The following is a 22,895-nucleotide window of genomic DNA, read 5'->3' as shown; positions in this document are numbered from 1 at the left end:
ATGAACATCCCTACTGCTTCTGCCATCAGTATAAACCTGTCTTGATTGTGCTTTCAAAATTTTTTAAAGTTTGGTTTCATAGTTTTGTGGTCCGTCTCGGATGTTCATGACGCTCTCGTGTTCCACGTCAGCGAGCTCTGCGTCTCGTTTCCCAGCCCTGCAATAAAAGAATCACCCAGGAAAATGTCAAGGATTTCTGACCTTGTGTTCCTTTGCCTCTGATCTCCAACCATCCATGTTTCCATATAATCACACAATGCAATTTACTTTTTTCTCTGGCTCTCACTTGGCATCTGCTGTTGGAGCAGTGATGTCCTGGGAGTTTTTGAGGATGATGATCTGAGTACCATCAATCTTTTATTATGCTAGCTGACTTTCTGTGTAAGAGTGAAACAGGAGTTTTGGGAGGTTCTAGATTATTTTGTGTCTATTCATAAACCTCATCAAACATACTGGAGTGTGTTAGCATTCACAGTAAATGTAGTATATACCAATTACTTTGACAGCGATACAATATTTGCTGATATCACAAAGTTTGCCAGAATGAAATTTTGATTCAATACAATTTATCATCTGCCCATTTAACGCTGTCACTTACAAAAGAAGCTGTCGCCCCTTATTCGACTATTGGCCGGAAAAGAATATAATAACTTTATTGTCCAGCCGGCGCAGGAAAATTATCTCTTGTCTCACACTGGAAAATATAAAAACAAACATATTCATGGGATTTAAAACAAAAACAACATCACATCAACTAAACAAAGTTCCCTCAACTTTACATCTGTCAGTGAATTCATAGTCAAAGTGTTCAGCTCAGCAGACCTTTCCTCTGCTCATGGCTTTACAAATTACATGTTTAAATTAGACTTTTTCTTACTTGGTGATGGTGTAAAGGGGACACATTTTGTTCCTTACATTCAGTGTATTAAATAGGTCCTTGCGCATTTAAAAGATCTTGAAGGTTAAAAAGCCCCAAACCAGGCCAGTGGAAGCTACTTTCTCCCACAGAACACACTGCTCCTGAAACACCTCGTCAGTCATCCCTCCTGAGACTTCTTGACATCACACTACATCACCATGTCACATATTTTAAGAATTTATACCCGTATTCACATTTTAAGTTTCCACTAACTTGAAACTGAAAACATGTGAGCGGTGCGCTATGAGGCGTGCATGAACTGACCAATCAGAGCAGACTGACACAGGAGTTAAAGCAGCGATTCAGACAGAGCATTAAAACTCTGCTGCAGCACTCGACAGTATGAGAAAACTTGTGTTATGTGTTTTTCTTAGCATTAAAGAATATAAACTTATTCTCGTAGTAACCCTGAATAAAATTATGAAACTACAAATGAGCAGAATATGTCTCCTTTAAGTCACTGCATCTGCCAACAGAACACCATGCATGCCCTTTTTTTAAGCCTAATATTGATGAAACAGAGCAGTCAATATTGTCATAGTGAGAGCAACAAGTAAGCAGACTGCTGAGTGAGATGTCCTGTGTGTCAGTTGGCCCGTCTTTTCTCCAGTATCCCAGATATATCAACAGCGCTGATTTATTTCCGACAGGGGAGTAAATAGCCTCATCATCTTTTCTTGGCTGCTTGCCATTACCTGCCTGGTGCTAGCACTGTGTGCTTCGACAGCAAAGGTGACACAGTGCCAAAGGCATATCTCAAAGATGATGTTGTGGATTGATGTTTTCATGTTTCATTGATTTTATTGGACTGTAGATCATGCATTGATTTATAGATCCAGATCAATGGATCAGTCCACTCCAGTTACATGGCGAAGTCAAAATAAATCAACTCTGGAGACAAATGACATAAAAAGTGTGACATTTTCAAGCTTGCTGTGCTGTTGCCTGTCTATATTCCCATACCCGTGTAGCCTCAAATCTTTTTAGTTTAAAAGTGTCTTCTGCCTACTGTGAGTCCTTGAGTTCCTTTATTGCTGCCTCCTGACACTCTGTTATATGACGGTAATGGAGGGTGTGTGTGTGTGTGTGTGTGTGTGTGCGTGCGTGTGTGTTTGTGTGCACTGCAGACAAAGGAAAGATGAGCTGGAGCAGAGGATGTCATCTCTGCAAGAGAGCAGGAGGGAGCTGATGGTACAGCTGGAGGGACTGATGAAGCTGCTCAAGGTGACACACACACACACACACACACACACACAGACTGCTCGTTGTTTTCAGCGTGGTCACACATGAGGGCAAAGTTTCCCTTTTTTTTTTTTACTTCACACCTCCCTGTGTCTGTCCTCGCAGTAACAAGCCTCACTTTTCCCACTGCTTCCTCCTCCTTAATAATTGCAACCTTTTCTAGCTCTGACTGTCTCTGACCTCTTCTTTTCAATCCTTTTTTTCTTCTCTGGTGTTTCTGACCGCCCATGTAGGATGAGGAACAGCGACAGGCAGTAAGTTTACCCCCCTTGTGTTGGACCCACAGTGGTGTAAATGTGAGACTCAGCCCTAACATCACTCAGAAACTTTAAATGTCAAAATTAGTCAGCTTTACAAGCGACTGCTTCATTTTTCCAAGTGGGAGCTAAATAATGGCTTGGCTTTTCCCAACAGTAACCACAGCGTTTACTACGTAGTGACGATGATGTCAGCTGCAACAAAAATTACAAGTTCAATGTTTCTGTACGTCTTGAATAATGAGAATGATGTAACAGCTCTAATAAATCCATCTCTCAGGCGCAGGCGGCTGGCTCTTCTCATGCCTCTCCTTCTCGACCGAGCCCGTCAACCGTCCGCTCTGTAGGTGCTGTGTCTCCTCAGGCTTACATGTACCCTCCTCAAGATTCACTCGCAGGGGTGGGAGGTGACGTACAAGAAGCATTCGCTCAAGGTAAAGTGGAACTTAAAGTACAGCCAAAATTAAGTTAACAGATAGATCTGATGGGTTTGGTTTAGTTTGGGAATTCAATTTTGACTGACAGTCTACACATTTGTCCTTTTTACACCTTTTTGAGATGCACAAGAGAGGTGTTTTCTTGAAGGATTTACTCAGCAAGGTTTTAGTGTTGCTCCACCTAACGGTTTCACCATTAAAGGGGAATTACGTTATTGTTAAACCTCGATGTTCATCAAAAAACATGCGAGTTGCTTTTCTAAAAGTGAATTTAAGTAAAGTTCTACAATTCAGGTTTCAAGATAAAAAAAAAGACATCAGTATTTTAATGCTCATCTGAAAAAATGTTTTTGTGTGTTAATTTGAGCTTTTTCCTACATGTTTTATTGAATGAAGTTCCCAGTCAGTGTTTCAGGTCATTCTCACCTTATTAACAGTTCATGTTGCACAGTAAAACCTTCATCCTGTAATACAAACCACTTCACAGGAATGAATAATTCAACAAGTAGCCCACTTTTGAAGGAAATGCTGTGTGAAAGTCAAATTTTATGGTTAACAAGAATATCAAGAGATTGGTGTGGGATCTTTAGTCAGATCAAGATAGATTACATTCACACGGATCAAAGTCTCAAATCACAAATTTGCCTCAGAGGGCTTGAAAGATGGTGAAGTGATTCTCCAAGATGTACAGCGCGTGTGTAATGAATCTCACGATGCTTTAAATATACTCTTGAATAAATGTGACACGTGTAAGAAAGGGTAAAGGAGGTGAGCTGATTTTAAAAGTGATGAGTTATATATCATTACTTAAACTTACATAATATCAGCAGGACATCAGTTGCTTTATGATTTTGTTGTAATTGACAGCGCAACAGTTAAAAACGTGACGCGGGTGTCCGATTTGTGTAAATGTAATCTTTGCTCTCTGATGTGCAACATTACACGATCGTTGTTTTATTTTTGTCGCATCTCTTCTTCTCAGGCCCGAGAAGGAACCTGAGGAATGACCTTCTGGTAGCAGCCGACTCCATCACCAACACCGTGTCCTCGCTGGTCAAAGAGCTCCACTCCGGTAAATATCCTGCAGATGCTCTTTTGACACCTGTGTAGCTTCCAGTCCATCTATTTTTCTCAAATTAAGGCAAAAGATTAGGTTTGTTGTATCTGTCTGTCCAAGATGTGTTCATATGTTTTCATCACTTTTCAGATGATGTTCGGGAGGAGGAGGAGAGATTGCTGAATGGGAAGGACAGAGGTAAATTAATCTTCTCAACATCTCACATTATCCATTTCCAAACAACTGCACACTGACCTGATCATTATAATGCTTAATCTTCGCACTGAGACGAATATGGGTTGCTTGAGTAGTATTGCTTAATTAACACATCCACAGTGAGAAGCTAGTAATTTGTGCCTTATGGGCAAAACAACATAGTAAATACATGAAATAACCTATCAATAAAAACTCCACCACTGGTGAGTTTTTCATGACTGAAATCAACTTTAAATCTGTTTTGTTTTTTCACTTAATAAGACCGTTCACACATCAGCTGAGTTGATCATGTCTCTCAGCTCTCTAGGATATGAATGAACTTCATTTTATTTCAGTCATAAACCCAGGCGCCCTGGTAGTTCACCTGGTGGAACATGTACCATGTATCTGGCATCAAGGCTGAGTCCTTACTGCAGCAGCCTGGGTTTGATTCCAGCTGAGCCCATTGCTGCATGCCCTCCCCTTTCTCCCTCCTTCCTTTCCTGTCTCTCTTTAGCAGTTACTCTCTAAAAATTAAGGCAGAAATTCCCCCAATAAACCCATAATTGATCATGAATGATCAACTGTTACAAGACAGTTGTGGAGGACTTTATTATATCAAGCAAATGTCTCAAATACAGCCAACAGCATCACCGGCACAATGTACTTGAATTATCCAATGTAAAATAACTAATTTAGCAGATGGCCCTTTTCAGAGTGTTAGAAAACGGTGCCCCAAAGGCTCTGAAAGATAATGTTTTGTTTTGCACAGGCTGCTATCTTACAAAACAAGATTAAAAAAAGACATTTCTCGGAACTTCAGGAGCGCTACAGTTGGTTAAGTTGCAGGAGTTACAACTTTATCATTCTTATTGGTGACTTCAGGTAAATTCCAGCAGGTCTTTGGACAAACTCTAGTCTTAACAGCTACATAATTGAAAACATCTGTGTGCAGCCTCTTCAGTCTACAATAATGAATCATATTTCATAAGAAAATCATGTGTAAAATCAAAGTGAGTATATTTTGCAGATAAATGTTGTGCAGTAAAAAGATTAATGTTTCCCTCCGAAATGTAGTTAAGTACCATAACTCTGAAATAAAGTACAAGTAAATTCAAATTGTACCGTGGTGCAGCACTTAAATATACATTTCTAGCTGTATTAATGAGTGGAATTCTGCTGGTGGGGTCAACAACTGAAGAGAGATACTGGTGTGTTTGCAGAAAACATCAGTTAGCCTCCTTTAAATAAGATATCCTGTACTATATGATCCCTTGTATAGTTTCTTCAGTTGTTTGGAGATAATTTAACTGAGTCTTAATTTTTCTTTTGCACACATACGTGTCACTCTGAATGATATCATGAGCTACTTGCTGTATCTACAAATGCAAGTGTTCTTGCAGCTTTTTATGGATGTGGTTCTGTGTGTGTGTGCTGTGTGACCACGTGCACACACTCTCTACGACTCCACTTATTCTCCAGGTGCTCTCGTCTGTACTGCAGCAAGCTTCATTAACATGCCGTCTCATTACCCATGCTTTATGGAGCCCCTCCTCTTTACAAGAGGACCGCCTGCAGAGACCAAGTGGTGAAACTACTTCCTGGTCTGCTCTCCAGGCTCAGACTAAACCCTTATTAGAATACTAACCTGCAGTACTAACCCAGCGACCCCTGAACAGCCAGACAGACAGGAGGCCAGGGTTCAGCCCCGTGTTCAGCACAGTTAAGTCTTAACCCTTTAAAAGACTGTGTAAACTGTTCAAATTAGAGGTTTGTTTCTGTGGATTTGTTTAGCACCTGCCGAGAAAAGTCATGTTTTATGATTCTATGCAAAGTACTGGTCTGGTTTTTTATGACAATTTCTGGCAGAAGCCTGGAGCACTTCTTTTAGCTTGCTTAAATTGCTAACAAATCTCGTTTCTCTCTTTAGCAGGTTAAAATGATCGCAGGACAAACAGAAACAGTAAGTAAGTCCTTTTTAATTACATGATGATCATAAAAACAAAAATAACGAAATTTAGTTTGTTTCAGTGTGTTAAGACTGATTTTCAGCACACTAGCTCTAAACTAGGATGTATGAAAATCTAAAGATGCAACTTTCTTTTATGATCCATCCATCCATCCATCATCTGTACACATTATATGTACGCCGCTTAATCCTCTGCAGGGTCGCGGGGTTCTTTTATGATTTAATCTTAAAATCAAAAATAAAATAGAAAATTAATTATCGCTAAGCAGGATGCGAAAAATGTTTCTGCTCCATAGCAAAAAGGCTGCGTTCATGTTTAATGGGAAAAAACGTTTTGATGACTCAAAGCAACACCTTGTTTATATTTGGACTTGTTTGCACAGGCATCCAAACAGTCCGGTTTTGATTCCTCCTGATCAGCACTTTGTGATCTTTTATTTCAATTCATGCATGCAAGTAGTTTCATGGTTTCTGTTTTTGTTGTTTTTATTTAAAATAAAAGCATACATTTCTTTATTAGAAGACACATTTTCTTGTCATGCTGGTCAAAAAACGTATTGTGTCACTAGAAATTGTATTTCAAAGAACTGATGACGTTTTCTCGTGGTACTTTTTGTAGGCTTTGTTAAATATTTTGAATCTCTTTATTCCCAGGAGTTAGGTGAATAGAATAGAATAGCAATTTTCATGCCTCTACTGTAAATATGAAACCAAAGTTTGTTAGCTTATCTTAGCCTTAAGATTTTGCCTAAGCCTTGTTTCCGCATACAGTAGCTTTGTGTACATATGCAAGTCAACCTTAAAGTCTATTCAGTGTTTCACATTTGAGGCATTTATCCGTAGTTACGGACAAATAACAAAACTATGTGAAAATGAGACCCTCATTTGTTTAATTTGTGCAAAAACCAAAGCATAAACACAACATAATGTGGTTTTATTGGATGTTATATGCCAGGCTTTCTTTGCCATCTTTTAGTCTTGTTGTCAACATGATTAGTATAAGAATAAACAAAAAAGATACTCTGTTCATGAACATGGTTTTGAGGTGTGGGTAGGTCTATTTTTTTACCTCTGGACAGAGCCAAACTAGCACTATGTTTCCAGTCTTCATGCGAAGTGAAGCCAACTGGCTACCGACTCTAGCTTAATATGTAACCTACAAACACAAGAGTGGTATCAATCTCTTCACCTAACTCTTGACAAGAAAAAATGATATATCTCCTAATGACAGACTGTTCCTTTAATTTCTTTAATGAGAGAATATAAAAGAAGCTGAACTTCTGATTGGTTGTCTGACTGTCGTGTCGCTCTCTCCTCAGACAGAGTGATGAATCGTCACGGCCAAAGAAGACCGACCTTGCTGGGATTAAAATATATCTTCTTATATTCATCGTTAGCCAGTGGGGATTAGACCTCCACCGCCAACCAATCACGATGCTGGACACCAAATGGCCGCTGGGTCCCTACTGATGTATAGCTGTGATTCTTTGTGTGTCTTGTCACTGTGGTTTTACTTTTGTTTTGATTTGATCATGTGTAGCTAAACGAGGAATCTGAAACCTACTGATTTGTACTGTAGCCTGCATGTGTTTGTGTGTGCGCTCTGCATTTTTGAGGTACGGGAGGGTCGAGTAAGTGCGATGGAGACAGAAAGATGCCTGTGGGAGATTTGTGAGGGATAAGAGTGCAGGAAAGTTTCGGGATCGAGATATAGGATGTTAGAAAAGACAGTGAAAAAGATTAAGAGAAGTGAGTTGTAACGTTTCAAGTTTCGGCACTGTGTGCTTAGTATTTATTGCTTTTGATTTGATTTTTGACAGTTATTCATTCAGTTTGAGTGTTTATGTGTGCGAGTGTGGTCAGGCCCTGCTGAGATGATAAGCTTTAATGGGACGTTTCCTGCTGGATCGAGCCCAGCCCCTTCTGGCTGTGGTGGTGATAGGAGGTGGAAAGTTGAGGTCCCGGTCCTGGTCCAGGTGTCTGAAACCTGGATGAAATTAGTGCCATGGGTGCTCGTATGATAGCAGCTCAGGTTGTCCAGGCCTCTTTGTATCTCGGTACTGCAGTGGGACTCCAGTCAAAGAGGAGATATCTGATTACTTTGAGTGTTTGTGTGTCTGTGTGGAGAGAGAGAGAGAGAGAGAATATAAGACCATTTGCTTCAACACGATAGCCGCAGCAGCAGAGTAGGAAAGTGTGTGAGAAGTGGCCTCTATTATATACACAAAAAAATTCTGATATTTTGTCGTCATTTGGGTGAACTGGTCCTTTAATGAACCTACAATTAACCTTAGTGTTTCTCAACATAGAAACAAGACAACCCTAACCCTTTTTGTTCCTGCTAGCCTTGCATGCAGAATAAGGAGCTCCAAGTGGCCCTTACCTAAAATGATCTATGCAAAAGAACAGAATCACATTTTATATATATATATATATATATATATATATATATATATATATATATATATATATATATATATATATATACACACACACACACACACACACATAAAACAGAAGTCTGCCAGTCTGCCTGCCCACAATAACTCCTCACACTTTTCTACTCTCTGAAGTCTTTCAAAGAAAAATGCAAAAGACTTAATGTTCTCTGTGGATGTCAAATTGCACACAGCTCTCCAAAAACCTTCAGTCTTACATATTTATGCAAATCAATCAACATGACCCAAAGTGACTTACTGAGCTTGCATCAGGTCAGGTTGTTTTATTTTCATGTAACAGATGTGAGATAATCTATCAAAAAGATGTTTAAAGCATTACAGCGCACGTCTGTGCTCACAGGAAGCTGTAATGATCTGTTTTGTACAGTTTGGATCTGTTGTTTCGTCGTTCAGATTCGCCAGCCCTCCAAATAGTTTGACTGACTGCTTGTGACTGAACTTATCATATTTTCAGACCGTTGAATGATTAATGGACGGTATGAGTGATTTAATGAATGAATGAGCTCATGTTTAGTGTATATTTGTGAAAGAGAGAGTGAGAGAAAGTGACAGGACAGATGTGTCCTGACATGAAACTGTAAACACCTTCAGCTCTGAGGCTGCTGGAGCTGACAGGGTGTGTGAAGAGTGTTGATCTGTGTTTCAACTGCAATAAATGATATTTAACGTCAAACCCTGAGTTCAGTCTCTCTCTGTGACTGTTGTTCTTCATCCCCAGGACGCATAAGGCTGTGAAGAAACATAAAACAAGTATAAGTCATGTATAATTCAATAACTTCTCCATGAGTTTCCACTAGTATGTCATAGCTTTCCTATGACCTCAACATTTTAGTCCCTCCTGGTTTGTTCATACCCGTGTTCCCTAAAAGCTTTGCTTTGCACTTCAGTTTAGCAAAACAATATGTAATGTAGTAAACCGGTAAAACAAGTTGGAAACTACAGTGACCCATTTGTAAAGTCATCTTGAATAATCTTTTCCAAATCCCATTATATTGCAGCAACTCCAAAACTACTGTGAACGGAGAAAGTAAACTAGCGGCAAGAGAATTAAAAAAGATAAGAGCATGGCTTAAAGGAGATTGTTTGAACGATGTACATGAACAATGTTAAAGTTCTGTATTACGAGTAGAACTCCTTCGTGGACAATGTTACTTAAAGATGAAGACTGTTATGGGAAGACATTTTAATCAGAAGAAGATTGACTGATCTTTTTATGCCTAAACAAAATAAATAGACAAACTCTGACTGAATAACCAAACTGACCATAAAGGACAACACAGTTTCATACTGTTTTACCTTGTTTATATGTGGAGGACCCTGTCACCTTTCTTGCTTCAAACAGTGTTCTGGGGACTCATAAGTATTGTAAATTTTAAAATTCAAAATTTGAATTTCTTCTCCAAAACTGCATAAGGCCCCTTTAACTAAAAGTATGCAATAATTATGAGCAAAATTACCTCAAAGTACTTTGGGAATAATACAATAGAGTAATGAGCCTATGTAACACTGATGCACAGTATACAGTATAATGACATTAATAAAGCTAAAGCATTGTGTAAATGACATTTCACTGTTGTCAGGGGGTCTATAAAACTTTTTGTATGTGAAAATGCATTCTCACTCTAAAATTAAAAGTCAAACGGCATTAAATACGCAAAGCACTGTTTAATTCTATACATTTAGGGGGTTTGCTGCAGACACGAGCATGGAGGAGGTAAAGACAATAAAACTGATAAGAACAAAACACTGTATGAAACTTTTCTAAAAGCTGTCCCCGCTGGTTTGTGTCACTGTGAAAGAAGCGCCGCATTGAACATCTGTCTGACCTAATTTTAACAACTTTATATACTATTCATTATTTTAATCATCAGTCGTGCATAAAATTTAACAACTGAAAATATGTTCAGCGGCAACACTTTAAATGACCGTTAGTTAGTAGTTCTTTCAGTTATTTTGCCGCTAACAACAATGATATGCTTTCTGAACAGTTTGTTAAGCAGTTGTAAAATGCGTAAACGTAAGTTACACCTTTATAATGGCAATTCAAATGATATTTATAGATGAACTACATTATGTTTAAAGCATATCAATGAAATAACATCAGTGGAATTAACTATACATTTATTTAAGTGTTACCAATACAGTGTTTGCTCTGAAATGCAGTGGTGTAGATGTTTAAAATAGCAGGAAATGGTCAGTGAAAGTGCCTCAGAGTTGGATTTAAGTCCAACACTGTCGAACAAAAATTCAAGTATTTTAGGAATGTAGAGGTAGTGCAAGAACTGATCACAGTAATCCGGGGAGAGACGCTTTTATCTTACTCCTTCCTCTGAGCGAGTGTTTTTGGTCATAACCCAGTTTCTATAAATAAACAGCCCAGCATGGGCTCCAAAAATACACCCAATTTTTCTCCTGCGTGTTTTTAACTTTCTCCCTGATTTAGTGTCCTCATTAGTATGGATGAGCAGTTTGCGCCTTTCCCATGAGCTTCCCCCAGAGGTCATGAATGTGTGTGTGTGTGTGTGTGTGTGTGTGTGTGTGTTGCATGTGCGGGTATGTGAGTGTGTATGAGTGGAGGGGGTGTAAATTACAGACTGAATAAAGCTCATTGAGGTTGTCTGTTGTTGGTGACCTCACTGACTGCTATAAATAACCCTTCCCACCCAACACCTCCTATACTCACTCACAACACCCGGCGCAGTTATGACCCTGTTTAGTGTGGATCTAAACACTTTGTTCTCCTCGGGGGTCAAACTGAGTCTAACCCTCTCTTCTGGAGCAGCGACTGGCAAAAATCAACTAGTTGCACTGCAGTAAAGGACAATTTGGTCTGAATGGCGGTAGAAATAACGTTCACTTTTGAATCAAGTTATCAATTAGTGGTTAACAGCCAGTTAAAAATGAATGATGTCGATCAACTAAACATTTGAATCATTTATTAGAGGTGCGTAATGTAACTTTTGGTCATATAGTTCTAAATGGGTCGTGTGCTGTCTTTGTTCCTAACCTACCATATCTCAAAATACAAGCAGTTGCTCTGATGTCTGCAAATACAAATGTAAACAAATGGCACATAATGTACTAAATAGATCTAAAACTCTGTACACACTATACACATGCTGTTCCATGTATCAATAGCCATGTCTCTTTGTTTGTTTACGTGTCTCTTAACAAAGTTGCACAGTGCACCTTTCAAAACATTAGTTAGTTCAAATGTGTTTTAATATGAGGATCATCATTTGCTGTGTTTCTCAGTTTATATTATTGGGTTTTGAACTGTTGGTTGGACAAACAAAACAGTTTTAAATCATCAAATCTTCATCTTTACTATTTGATGGACTAACTTAAATATGAGTTAGTGGAACATCAGTGATGGAATGTAACTAGGTATATTTACTCATGCACGACGCTTGGGTACAATTTTCAATTTCTCCACTTTTTACTCCACTTAACTTCAGGTACTTGTTACTTTTCAGTGTAAATAGAGTATTTTTTTGGATTTTGACGGACAAAAAAAAAAGTACAAGCAATTTAAAGACATCAAATTGGCTGATTTTTACTATTTTACTACATTTTATGGACTTAGAAATATGAATATATTTTGTAATATAAAATAATGGCAAATACCACTAATCAGTGATGGAATTTAACAAGTACTGATTCTGATAATTACTAGATCACTAATTGTGTGTAATTGATATATATTATATGATAAATGCATGCATGTTAATATATACTCTACTTATATTTTCCCTGTACTTTTGGTACTTAAGGGCATTTAATACAATTTAACATTCATGACTTTTAGTTAAGCACTAGTTTGGGTGACTTTCACTGTAACTGAAGTAATATTGTAATGGTATCTTTACTTTTACTTAAGAATTAATTTTGTAGTGTTTTCTTTTTTTTTTTTTTCAACAGTGCTGTCAGTTATGCATCCAATTCATCCTGGTATGAATAAAAAGGACCAAAAAAAAGTCCCTTCATGCTACTTCAAAGGTGTCTGACAGCCTGAGAAACAAAGCTGCTCCATAGTCTTGTGGAATGGCAGCTGATACTTCTCTGTATCTGCTGTAGTATTTAGTGCAAACCACAAATGACTTTGTAAATAACTAGAATCTGCCTAATTCACTCATGCATGTACTGTTTTTCTTCTTTCCTAGAATAGCGTGTCCACAGCAGTTGGAGAGCAGGTTTCAACTTGTTGCAGCAGGCTTCAGCTTCACCTGTTGAGGGACAGGAGGAGAAAGGAGTTAAGGAACAAGAAAGTAACCCGCCAAACCAGAAAATAGGTAAATGTGTTGCATTCGCTTGTGGGTTATGGGTGGAGACAAGGGACCTCGAGAAAATATGACAAAAAAACCCCTTTATGCATCAACAGCTGTTGTTTCTAAACTGAAAAGGTTTTACCCTGTGGTTGCCCAACCTGATAAATCTAAAGGATCATGAGATGATTAAAAGATAGGAAGTAACAAAAAACAATGTGTGTCTGCTACACAAATGGAAATGCCCCTCTCATTGTCATCACAAAAACAGATGGAAATATCCCCAGGTGTCCGTTGTATCATGGGAACTGGGCTGGTTGGTTACTTTGATTAAACTCAAAATGATGAATCCAAGTGCTGCTGTAATTGTAAATTACTTCACTTACATCTCTGTTAGAAACAACCCATCAAAACAGCCTGATTGTTTGTATAAAGATAAGATTTTGATATTGTATCCCCCTGCTTGTATTTCTGCGCATTTATGAATAACACACACCTTAAAGTTTTAAGACCTCAGGGGTGGAATTAATCCTCTGTTTCTTATTATTCGGTCAAGAGCGAAAATGAGCTGTCTCCCACTCTACTATGTGCATTCTGAATGTGTTCATCAGCAATTAGATTGTGGCAGCTTAATCAGGCACACAATTTATTTCAGAATATGTGCCATCTAAGTGCAAGTTAACAGAAATAATTAAGGCTTTAAATCTAGTTTTTAATTTGAGTCCCTCTTACGAAATTATGAAGTAATGCTGCTGTGATTTACTTTAAGTGGTACATACAGTTCTAACAAATCAATTTGCAATTTGTTCAATTATGACAAACACCACACAGTGAGTCTGAAGCCTTCAGGCCTCCTGAGGGTCTTGTGGCTCAGGGGAAGTCGCAAATTACAGATGTTGATTCTCACGTTTTTCACACATCGAGTTGTCATGTAATATACTCAGTTCCAGACTGAGCAATTGCACAGAGAATAAAGCTGCCATCAAAGTAAAACATGAAATACCTCCGATAAATCATTAAATCCCACATTTGTGTCTATCAGTCAGAAGCTCACACACTTTCATGTCAGGCTCCTGGAAAAGGTGGGAAATGATTTTCTCTGGCACTTAGCATTTTTCACGCTGACTTTTTGAGCTCCTCATCATCTATGAAACCCAGTAATAGGCTGTTTGACAGATGATTCAGGTCTCATTTTTGTTTCCGCAGTAAAAGACGTCAGGAGATACTTTGGCGTGTTTCATTTATTTCCTCTGTGGCAGTGAAACACAATACAAGAGCCGTCAGACACTCCTATAGGGTGAGCAGTGCATTCCTGATACTTTTAGCCTAAAAGTATTTGGGCTCACTAGCTCCAGAACACACACTGTAAATGGACTACAGAACAGCACACAATGCTACCTTATGTTGTCTAGTTACTGTATATTCTAATATGATTCAACCAGAACACTTGACTTGTCCAGACATTGTATGTTTGGACTCTTTCTGAAGCTTGTTTGTTAATCATATAAAGTATTCTGTACTGACGCAATTTCTCGGAATAATGTCACCAGTGTTTAAAAAAGTTTAAAAAAGAGGGAACGCATATGGTAGCAGAAAATGAAAATACTTTCCCCTTTCCTTTACTGTGTTATGTAGCATTTTTGTGCATGTAAAAGGTCTGCAAAGTGAAAAAGCCCAAAGTCCACACCAAGGGGAGTTAATCTCGCCCACAGAAAACACTGCCTGAAACACCTGGTTCGAGTCTAGCTTTTTTTTTCTGACCAAAGATTGAACAGCGAGATGACATTTTAAACAGAGTGTTCAAAAGGGATGCTGCAGCAATGCATCAAATGAGAAAAATAATTTGTGTTAAAAAAAGAACTTGAGTAAATGTACTTAGTTTACATTCCACCACTGTTGAGTGGATCTTTCCATGAACTCATACTTAAGTGTGGATTCAGAGTTGCCTATACCACTTTTCCACCAAAATAAGTGGGTCTACACAGGTTTTTTAACCCACAACCCCATTTCCACCACCTGGAAGCAAGGCAGCCCATCTGTGATCTTTATCTGAAGAGTTACTTTGTACATCGCTGACCTCATGTTTCACGCCACGAATGTGCTGGAAACAGCTGTAACAGAAGAGAAAACAACAATACACCCATTAAGAGAGTAGCATCTGTAAAATGGTTGATAAATTAGTGTGAGCGACCCCAGCCCCTGCAAAATGACTTCTTTGACCGTCATAATTTAAGCAGTTTGGTCCAACAACATATGGAGGGTCCAGATGAGCCATGCTTATGTACAGTACTTGGGTAGATGTACATAGTTACATTACATCCATGGTGAGTGGCATTTTCCATGAACTAATACTTAAGTGAAAAAAATAGTACAAATCACACAACTTTGAGTCTTATGAATACTCAAGTAAAGGTGTAATCTACAAAGTAACTCGTAACTATTTGCCTCCAAAATGTAATAGAGTGAAAGAGACTTGAGTAAATATACTTGATTACATTCCATCACTGGATGTCACTTTGCCCCGGAATATTTTCAATGCGTGTAAATCATGTGACAATCCAGCCAGAACTCTGTAAAGTCAGATCTGACCGATGCTTACTTCATCTGAGGAGCTGTCACTGTGTGCACTCTACACCTGTCTCCATCTGCTTGCGTGCATACGTCCGTGCGCGCGCGCGTGTGCGTGCCGTGTGCATCTGTAGACTTTAGGACCTCGCGGAAACTTTCTCTCCGGTGCGGCAGCCTCTGCGGCTCGTGAGAGAGAGAGAGAACGAGCGAGAAAGAGAGAGAGAGAGCAGGCCGGTGAGAAAGAGAGAGAGAGAGAGAGAGGAGCAGGCGGGGGAGCGCGAGCCAGCCGCGGAGAGAGAAGACCCGGTAGAGCGCGAGGAGGGAGAGGGAGAGAGAGAGAGAGAGAGTGAGTGAGAGAGAGAGAGAGAGAGAGAGAGAGTGTGAGAGAGAGAGAGAGAGAGATCGAGAGTGAACGAGAGGAGAGAGAGAGCGACGACCATCAGGGTCCGTGTGCCTGAGGGACGGACGACACGGTAAATATAAACATTACATTTTGGCTCGTGAACGCACGCCGGCAGCCGTCAAGTTAGCTACAGTCATCTCCTAAAGTCATCGCTCGCGCGCTCCAGAGCCAAACCGTTGGTTCCGTTTCGGCGGATGATGTGCGCGTGAGGACGGAGCGGGTTCGTACACGGGGCGAGCGAACTTGGTGAGTTATTTAGAGGGAAATCACGGCGACCGGACAAACCGTGATTTAACGACTGTGTGTCTCCGGTGCAGCGTGCTGCCCATCTCCCAGCTCCCCTCCCTCCCCTCTGACACCAGCAGGTAACGTTAAACCGGAGCGCACCGTCCGCTTCACACACCAGATGCAGACAGACACATCAGCGCGCGGAACCGTCGCGTCCGCGGAGAGCGAGCGAGCGGGCGGGAGCGCGCATGCAGAGGTTACTGAGTGCATTCGGTCTGAAACGCGCCCCCGCGTGTGTTTTTTACCTGACCCAGTAAAGCTTATCGTCGCTACACACTCAGACACGTGTCTCTCACCGGCTGCCCGCCCCGCACACACCCCCGCCGGGATTATACGGCGTTTGTGAGAGGCCGTCCGGTAAAGGCCGCGTGAGGTCGCTCCCAGTATTAATTGTCATAAAGCTGGGCTGCGTCGAACTCGCGAGAATCACTACCACATTTCCGACATACACTTTAAAAATAAAAGCACCATTTACGAACGTAAACAAAAGTCGTTTCTTTCGAAGTGTTTGATCAAATCGACAAGTTGTTCAACTGCATCATTTTCTGTAAATTAATTGTATTGTAGCCTGAATATACTGCTGCCACTGACTGTCACCGCCATCATCATTTCTTTGATTTGTCAAGTTACACCACTAAAAATACACTAGGGATATTGAGATATGGGTGCATATATGCATGTTCATAGATATGCAATAAAAGTCAAACCAAATGTGTATTGTTAATTTTGGAGACCAAAAATCTGATATGTCACAGAATAGATAATCAAGTGAAACTTATAAATACTGTATCATAGCCAACTGGACTTGTTTCAATTTCTTGAAGGCGTTTCACCTCTCATTCAAGAGGCTTTTTCATTTCTAACTAACTGGAGGGGAGAATTTAAGGCCTGCAACTCTCCTCCAGTGAGTTAGAACTGAAGAAGCCTGAAGATGAACCGGACTCATGACCTCAGATGACCTCTTATCTGTGAATCCCAGCCCACTTGGATTTCTGTGATGAAGGACATCTTGAAGTGTTAGATCAGATGTTTCATTTGAAAAATAAGAGTTCCCCGCCTTTAAAAAAAATGTGACTTCGTTCACCTGTGTACCTTTCGTGAGGAGACAGTTCGAGTAACACGATTTCCACATAATTCAGAAATCTCTCAAGCTCTGCTAGTAATAGAAAACTTATTATCACCAGAGGAAATTATCAAAGTTGCATCTGCACAAAACAGACAAAAGGACAGGAGGAAATTAAATGACAAAGAGCTCTCAAAATTAACCAATTAAAGAGGACAATAAAGAAAATTGCATATTTTATGCTTTTATTGTGGAGAAGAATCACCTACTTCCCTATCTTATCACTGCCTAACTCGTACCACCTTGACATACCTCTGAAGCTTTTTCTCTGCGCAACTATTTCTCCTCCCACCAGTACAGGCTTCTGCTGGGGCCTTTTGGCTATAGTCTAATTTAAACCACTGCTGTATTAAGACTTAAACAATTTAAATCAGTGTGTACAGACTTGCTTTTGGAGTATGAGGTGTGCGGGTGACCTAAATACGCAGAACTTGGAGGAGTTGGTTGGCCTGGAGCCTGGAGCTCGTGCAGGGAGCCCCCGAGGGTGTGGGGTGGATACTGTACACCCATTTCTGCAAAGTTTCCACCCTTGTCTTTCCGCTGGTAACCCTGGCCGGCTGCCTGTTGTCTTCACAGTAGGTGATGTAAGGCCACAGCGTGCGGAGTGACATACTGTACAGTACGTCTTGAGGAAAGCCAGACATATTGGCTGCACTCACACTGTGCTCAAATCCAAATCACCACTGAGGTCCAGTTTTCTTTAAGGCATACGCAAAGATTGCATTTGAAGCTGCTTTTGTGTTGAGATTGTGATCAGTATCTGACACCAGTCTGCGCAAATCCCACACCTGACTAAAGCCGTCACGTGTGGTGGAATTTGGATGTTAAGGGGCAGCTGAGCTATGGTGATGGAATATTGGTCAATTTTATGCACTAGTGCGCCCTAGCCTTTTCATTTAGGTGCACCTGCACAAGATTTAGATACACCCAGTAACACACTGTAATTGAGTTTCATAGCAAATTAATTAAATACTTGTTAAAGGTGCAGATAAATGTTTTTCTCAGTTTTAATCACAGGAGATTGAAAGAAAAGTCAGTCACAAAATTATTTGAATACATTTTTTCAATCTGTCTTCCTGACTGTCAGGCGCACCAGTGCAATCAATGGAAATGATTAGTCACGCTTGAAATCTTAATGATGATCTGGACCCTGTGATCCAGATCATGCCCAAACTTTTTTCCCTGGGGCGCCAAAAGCGACCATTGTTTTGTTAAGATGTAACATGCTCAGATTATGAAAAAAATGAAAATAAAGTTAGGGACCTTTTTACATTTAAAGTAGCATGGCATAACTGCTTCATGAAAATTATATCAATATTTTTGTTGACCGAGGTCAACTTCGGCCGGCAGGCTCCACTTTTGGACGGCCCTGATTTTAAATCATGTAAACTCGCAAATTTGGAGAATATGCACCGCTAAAGGAAACTGAGATCCAAGGGCAATTTCACCGGTTATACATGTTAATTTGTTTACAGGTCTTGGGAACTACTGCATATGTAAATTAGTAGTCTGAAGACTTCTGTGGCTCCGGAGGAAGCTGCGTAGCATCTAAGAAATTTCCCCTTTGTTAAGTTGGATTGTGGGTAATGTAGGTGCCATGTTTTGAAAATGAGTCCACTGGTCTAGCATTGCACTCTTGCATTATTCTTCCTTTTCATTATTTAGTGCCTGCCTTACCCACAACACAACTGAGCCACTGAGTGTCATCACTGGTATCAATAGAGCAACACAGTTTAATGTGGCCCCAGGGCCTCCACTTGGCTTAATCCAGCCCTATTTGATGCTTCATTAGCAATTAGTAAGATAAATAGACTCCAAGTAAACTTGTGATTTAACTTTTGATTAGCTGTACCCTGATATATAAAGTGGCAGACAAAACTTGGCCACATTGTCTATTTGCTTATGTGCGTCTTTCTTTTTTTTATGTCACAGGTGTGAGCACAAAACCAGTCTAAGTGAGGGAATCTAATGAGTCACAGTATATATGTTGAAACAACAGAACCGTGAGTGTGAACATTGTTTTAAGTAATCGAGAGGGGTTATTTTTATGGATCTCAGTGAACAGTATTCCCTCTTTACTGTTTAAGTAACATCAGGCATCCCGTTGTGCTCCTCAGCTTGTCTGATACTGTGAACACACAAGAGCCTCACAGTCTGATATGGGAACATTCTGTCGAAGTCTGTCTTTGGTAAAGGTCCTTTAACAGTCTTTAACAAGTCACCAAAACAATTGGAGAAAAATGTACAGATATATCAAATCTCAGAGTTTTACACTGCAAACTCCTCCAGCATTTACAAATCCCTGTGCCCCCTTGACAGTTGATTAAAGGTTGACTTTCTCCTGTGCTTTCCTCATTTACTAACTTCCATACAATAAATGAATGGTAATGAGGGTGATGAGACAGAAGAGAGCCAAGATGAGCCCCAGTACTTACAAGGTCACACATGGCAGACTCTCCACTGAGCTCCTCCTTTACAGCTGCCGTCCATTTTTTCCCGCGCTAGCTCTACCAATGATGTCTGTGCTTGGTTGCTAGGAGTCATGAAAAATGTCCAGTTGGAGTGACGTAAAGCTTATCAAATGTATTTGCCTGATAGGACTTCTCAAATTCTCAGATTTGCTGCTTTTCTTCTGTTTTATATCATCATAGATTTTATATATATATATATATAAATATATATATATATATATATATATATATACATATATATATATATATATATATATGTATATGTGGTGGATATTGGCAGTGAAAGAACATACCTGCAGTGACCTTTTATTTTCCTCTCTCTCTGTTTATGGCCGTCTCTACTACCTGCTGTCCCAAAAAAGAAAATAAACTTCATAATCATAAAAATCAAATAAATGCAATTGATCAGCCCAAAAGATGTGTGATTTACCAAGTTATTACCAAAAATGAAAGTGGCCCAAATTAAGCTTGAAGATTTCAGCTCCAGTATGATTCTTTTCTGTTTTAGGGGACATTTTTTAGATTTTTGTTCCTGTTTACCTGCAGTTCAAAGGCAGCCATTTTGTCCAATAAAACGGGACAGTTTTATCAGGTCACATCAATCATACTCAACAAATAACTCATTACTGACAGCCATGTTGAAAGCTATCCTGAATCCAACGGATTCCTTTGAGGACACCTGTATGGGTCTGTGTGTCTCTGTGTTTGTGCATAAATCTGTGTTAACATGTCTTAACCTGTTACTACTCTGAAATGTGATATTTGGGGGGTCTCATCTATCATGTACCGTACACATCATAAATACACATACCTGTTGTAGAGCCTTGACCTTGGGGCGAAGAGAGGAAGGAAGCGATAGGAGGATGTCAGCCACTCACTGTGAATGATTTCTTACTTAGAAGTGACAAATTTCCTTGTACTGTAAATCCACTCATGTCTGACTCTGTGTGTGGTTGCTTTGTCTTTCTTCTCCCAGGAGAGGGGTCAGGACTGAGCGAGCAAGTGATCGTCGGAACAGAAGGACCGACAGACAGATTGAATGAAGCTGCACTTGGTGCTTCTGAGGGCCTTTCCCATGTTTTGATTTGCTCCATTTTTTACTCTCTAAACCTGGTTTCACCGAGCCGCTTCCTGCCATGCCGTCCAACAGTCCTGCTGCCGCCGAACCGCCTCAGACACCTCAGAATGACACCGCAAATGACATGGTAAGAGGGATGGATTATTGTTTTTTGTATGTTTGTTTTGCAAACTCTTGAGTGAATTCATTTTGAGGTAATGTATCATTACTACTACTGATTATACAGTTACAGTTTTACAAATGACTTCCTGTACGTTCTGTCACTTAACCGGAAACAATGCTTTTCTTGGTAACAGGATGCTAATCCTCTCTCTTAGAGGGTTTCATTCATGAAGATCTAAGCTAGTGACTTTATCGAGGGAATAATAACACTGTTATTGTTGCTTAGCCCACTTAGGTAATGCTTCTAAAGCCTTGAATCTGACCCAGCTGTGTCAGTTATTATGTAACTTTGTTGCTTACACCCAATCTGCTGAGCACTGGAGCTATCATCTCAGTAACCTCCCCAGGAAACTCATGGATAACAATGGATGTAATACTCTACTAAACATAAGAGTCCTGCGATCCAGATCTTTGTTACGCTGCAGAAGTTTTAAGATGTAAAGGATGGAGTCAGAGGTGTGCAAAACAGTCCTGTAAACGAAAAATGAATGTTAAGTCGGGCAACAAATAACTCATTACTAAATTATAAGTGGGGATCTAAATATGTGGATGTACATTTATGACAATGTTTCGACTGCATGTATTGCATGTATCTGCTGTATATACTGAGTATATCTAGATGTTTGGGGATGTGGAAATGTGGGGAATATATCTATCTAACATAAGTCAAAGTAAAAAGTGAAACTTAAAAACCTTTTCAAAATAGATTTTTTTAATTTTGAAATTCAATAATTAATTGAAGTAATTCACCTGTTTACAATTGGAGCAGGTCAATACGTTTACTAATTGTAATCTTTTTAAAAATATTTATATGCTGTTTTATTGCAGTGAAGAATGAAGGGTTGTCATGTAACGTGAAAAATGAGACCTTCCCCATCTGTCTTGGCCTGTGGATGATTTGTTTAAACTGTTTAATGCTGCTGGACTGTGGATTTCTTTGTGAAGGACTTGGGTCGGATTTTCCACAACAGTCCAAAGGATGTGACTTTATGCGCGTTCTCGAGTGCCTCATCTCAGTGTGCCTCTCTTAGCTCTGCTAACAGTGCGCAGCAGTATTTCAGCACATGCAGGTGTCTCAAACTAATTACAGTTCAGCTGTTCTGCTACATTATTGCACTACATCATTTGTTGTCATTGCAGCCATCAAATAAATGTTGACACATAAAACATACATAATACCATCCGTAAATAGTGTTGTAAGCGGAAATGGAAATGCCAGTAAAGATAAGATAAAATAAGATATGCCTTTATTGATCCCAAGAGGATCACAAGTGTGTCTACAAGTACAGATAAGTAGAGAATGTAAAAATAAGGATATAAACTATACAAGAATGAAGTTAATGAAGAGTGATATAGTGGTGTAATTAGTAGCAGCAAAGAATAATAAATGTAAACAGTGTAAATCAGAGTGATATACCTTATTTCACTAAAGTACTATCACTGAAATATTATATTTAAGTCAAGCACATGAATAAATACGCACATTTTTCCACCACTTGTACTACTATCTCAGCTACCTCTACTCTAACGACTCTTACTCCCATTACTGATATTATCGCTGCTCCTATTATTATAACATTACATTACTACAACTGTTATTTTTGCAGCCACAGATATTATTACAACCACTTTTACTACAGCTATCATTACCACTACTACTTTGGCTCCTAAGCCTGCAGTTGAGAGCTTTTTTTAGCCAACACACACTGAAAATCTGGCAAGTAAGACCGTGTGTGTATGCAATAATTAAACTTAGAGTTATTTATTTACATTCACTTTAGGCCTTTCTGCATTCCACACACTCACCCAACCACATGCAGGTGAAACGAGCACAAAGGTTCGAGTCTCAAGCAGTTTTTTTAACCCAGGCGAGCACACACTCTAACACACACATAAACACACAGTCAGACATACACAAGGTGAAAAATGGCTCCTTTCATTTGCGCCCCCAGAGCCCAGGGCAACCCTCGTAAATCTGTGAGAAGTTTGAAGTTCATTCTGT

General features: G+C 39.6%; 2 protein-coding genes across 12 annotated transcripts in view; both read left to right on the top strand.

Annotated features, from left to right (window-relative positions):
• Positions 1-20,766, top strand: part of dtnba (dystrobrevin, beta a) — a 44,718-nt gene extending 23,952 nt beyond the window's left edge. For 4 of the 10 annotated variants that reach the window (XM_037086688.1, XM_037086682.1, XM_037086685.1 and 1 more), the window contains 7 exons: positions 2,047-2,143; positions 2,395-2,415; positions 2,699-2,852; positions 3,838-3,927; positions 4,063-4,110; positions 6,038-6,070; positions 7,396-8,513. In XM_037086688.1, coding sequence (XP_036942583.1) covers positions 2,047-2,143; positions 2,395-2,415; positions 2,699-2,852; positions 3,838-3,927; positions 4,063-4,110; positions 6,038-6,045 — 418 coding nt within the window. In that variant the 3' untranslated portion in view covers positions 6,046-6,070; positions 7,396-8,513. Of the gene's footprint in view, positions 1-2,046; positions 2,144-2,394; positions 2,416-2,698; positions 2,853-3,837; positions 3,928-4,062; positions 4,111-6,037; positions 6,075-7,395; positions 8,514-12,698; positions 12,828-20,629 lie in introns of those variants that run through there. The other 6 variants (XM_037086689.1, XM_037086690.1, XR_005072552.1 and 3 more) reach the window with 5 other exon arrangements.
• LOC119012658 (DNA (cytosine-5)-methyltransferase 3A-like) overlaps positions 20,725-22,895 on the top strand; it is a 58,710-nt gene continuing 56,539 nt past the window's right edge. For both annotated transcript variants that reach the window (XM_037086673.1, XM_037086672.1), the window contains exon 1: positions 20,725-20,858. In XM_037086673.1, the coding sequence (XP_036942568.1) occupies positions 20,790-20,858 (69 nt within the window). In that variant the 5' untranslated portion in view covers positions 20,725-20,789. The remainder of the gene's footprint in view (positions 20,859-22,895) is intronic.

Source organism: Acanthopagrus latus, chromosome 22 (genome assembly GCF_904848185.1).
Source record: "Acanthopagrus latus isolate v.2019 chromosome 22, fAcaLat1.1, whole genome shotgun sequence".
NCBI classification, from domain to species: Eukaryota; Metazoa; Chordata; class Actinopteri; order Spariformes; family Sparidae; genus Acanthopagrus; species Acanthopagrus latus.
Note: the sequence above shows the minus strand (reverse complement) of the source record. Positions and strands in the feature narration are given on the sequence as shown.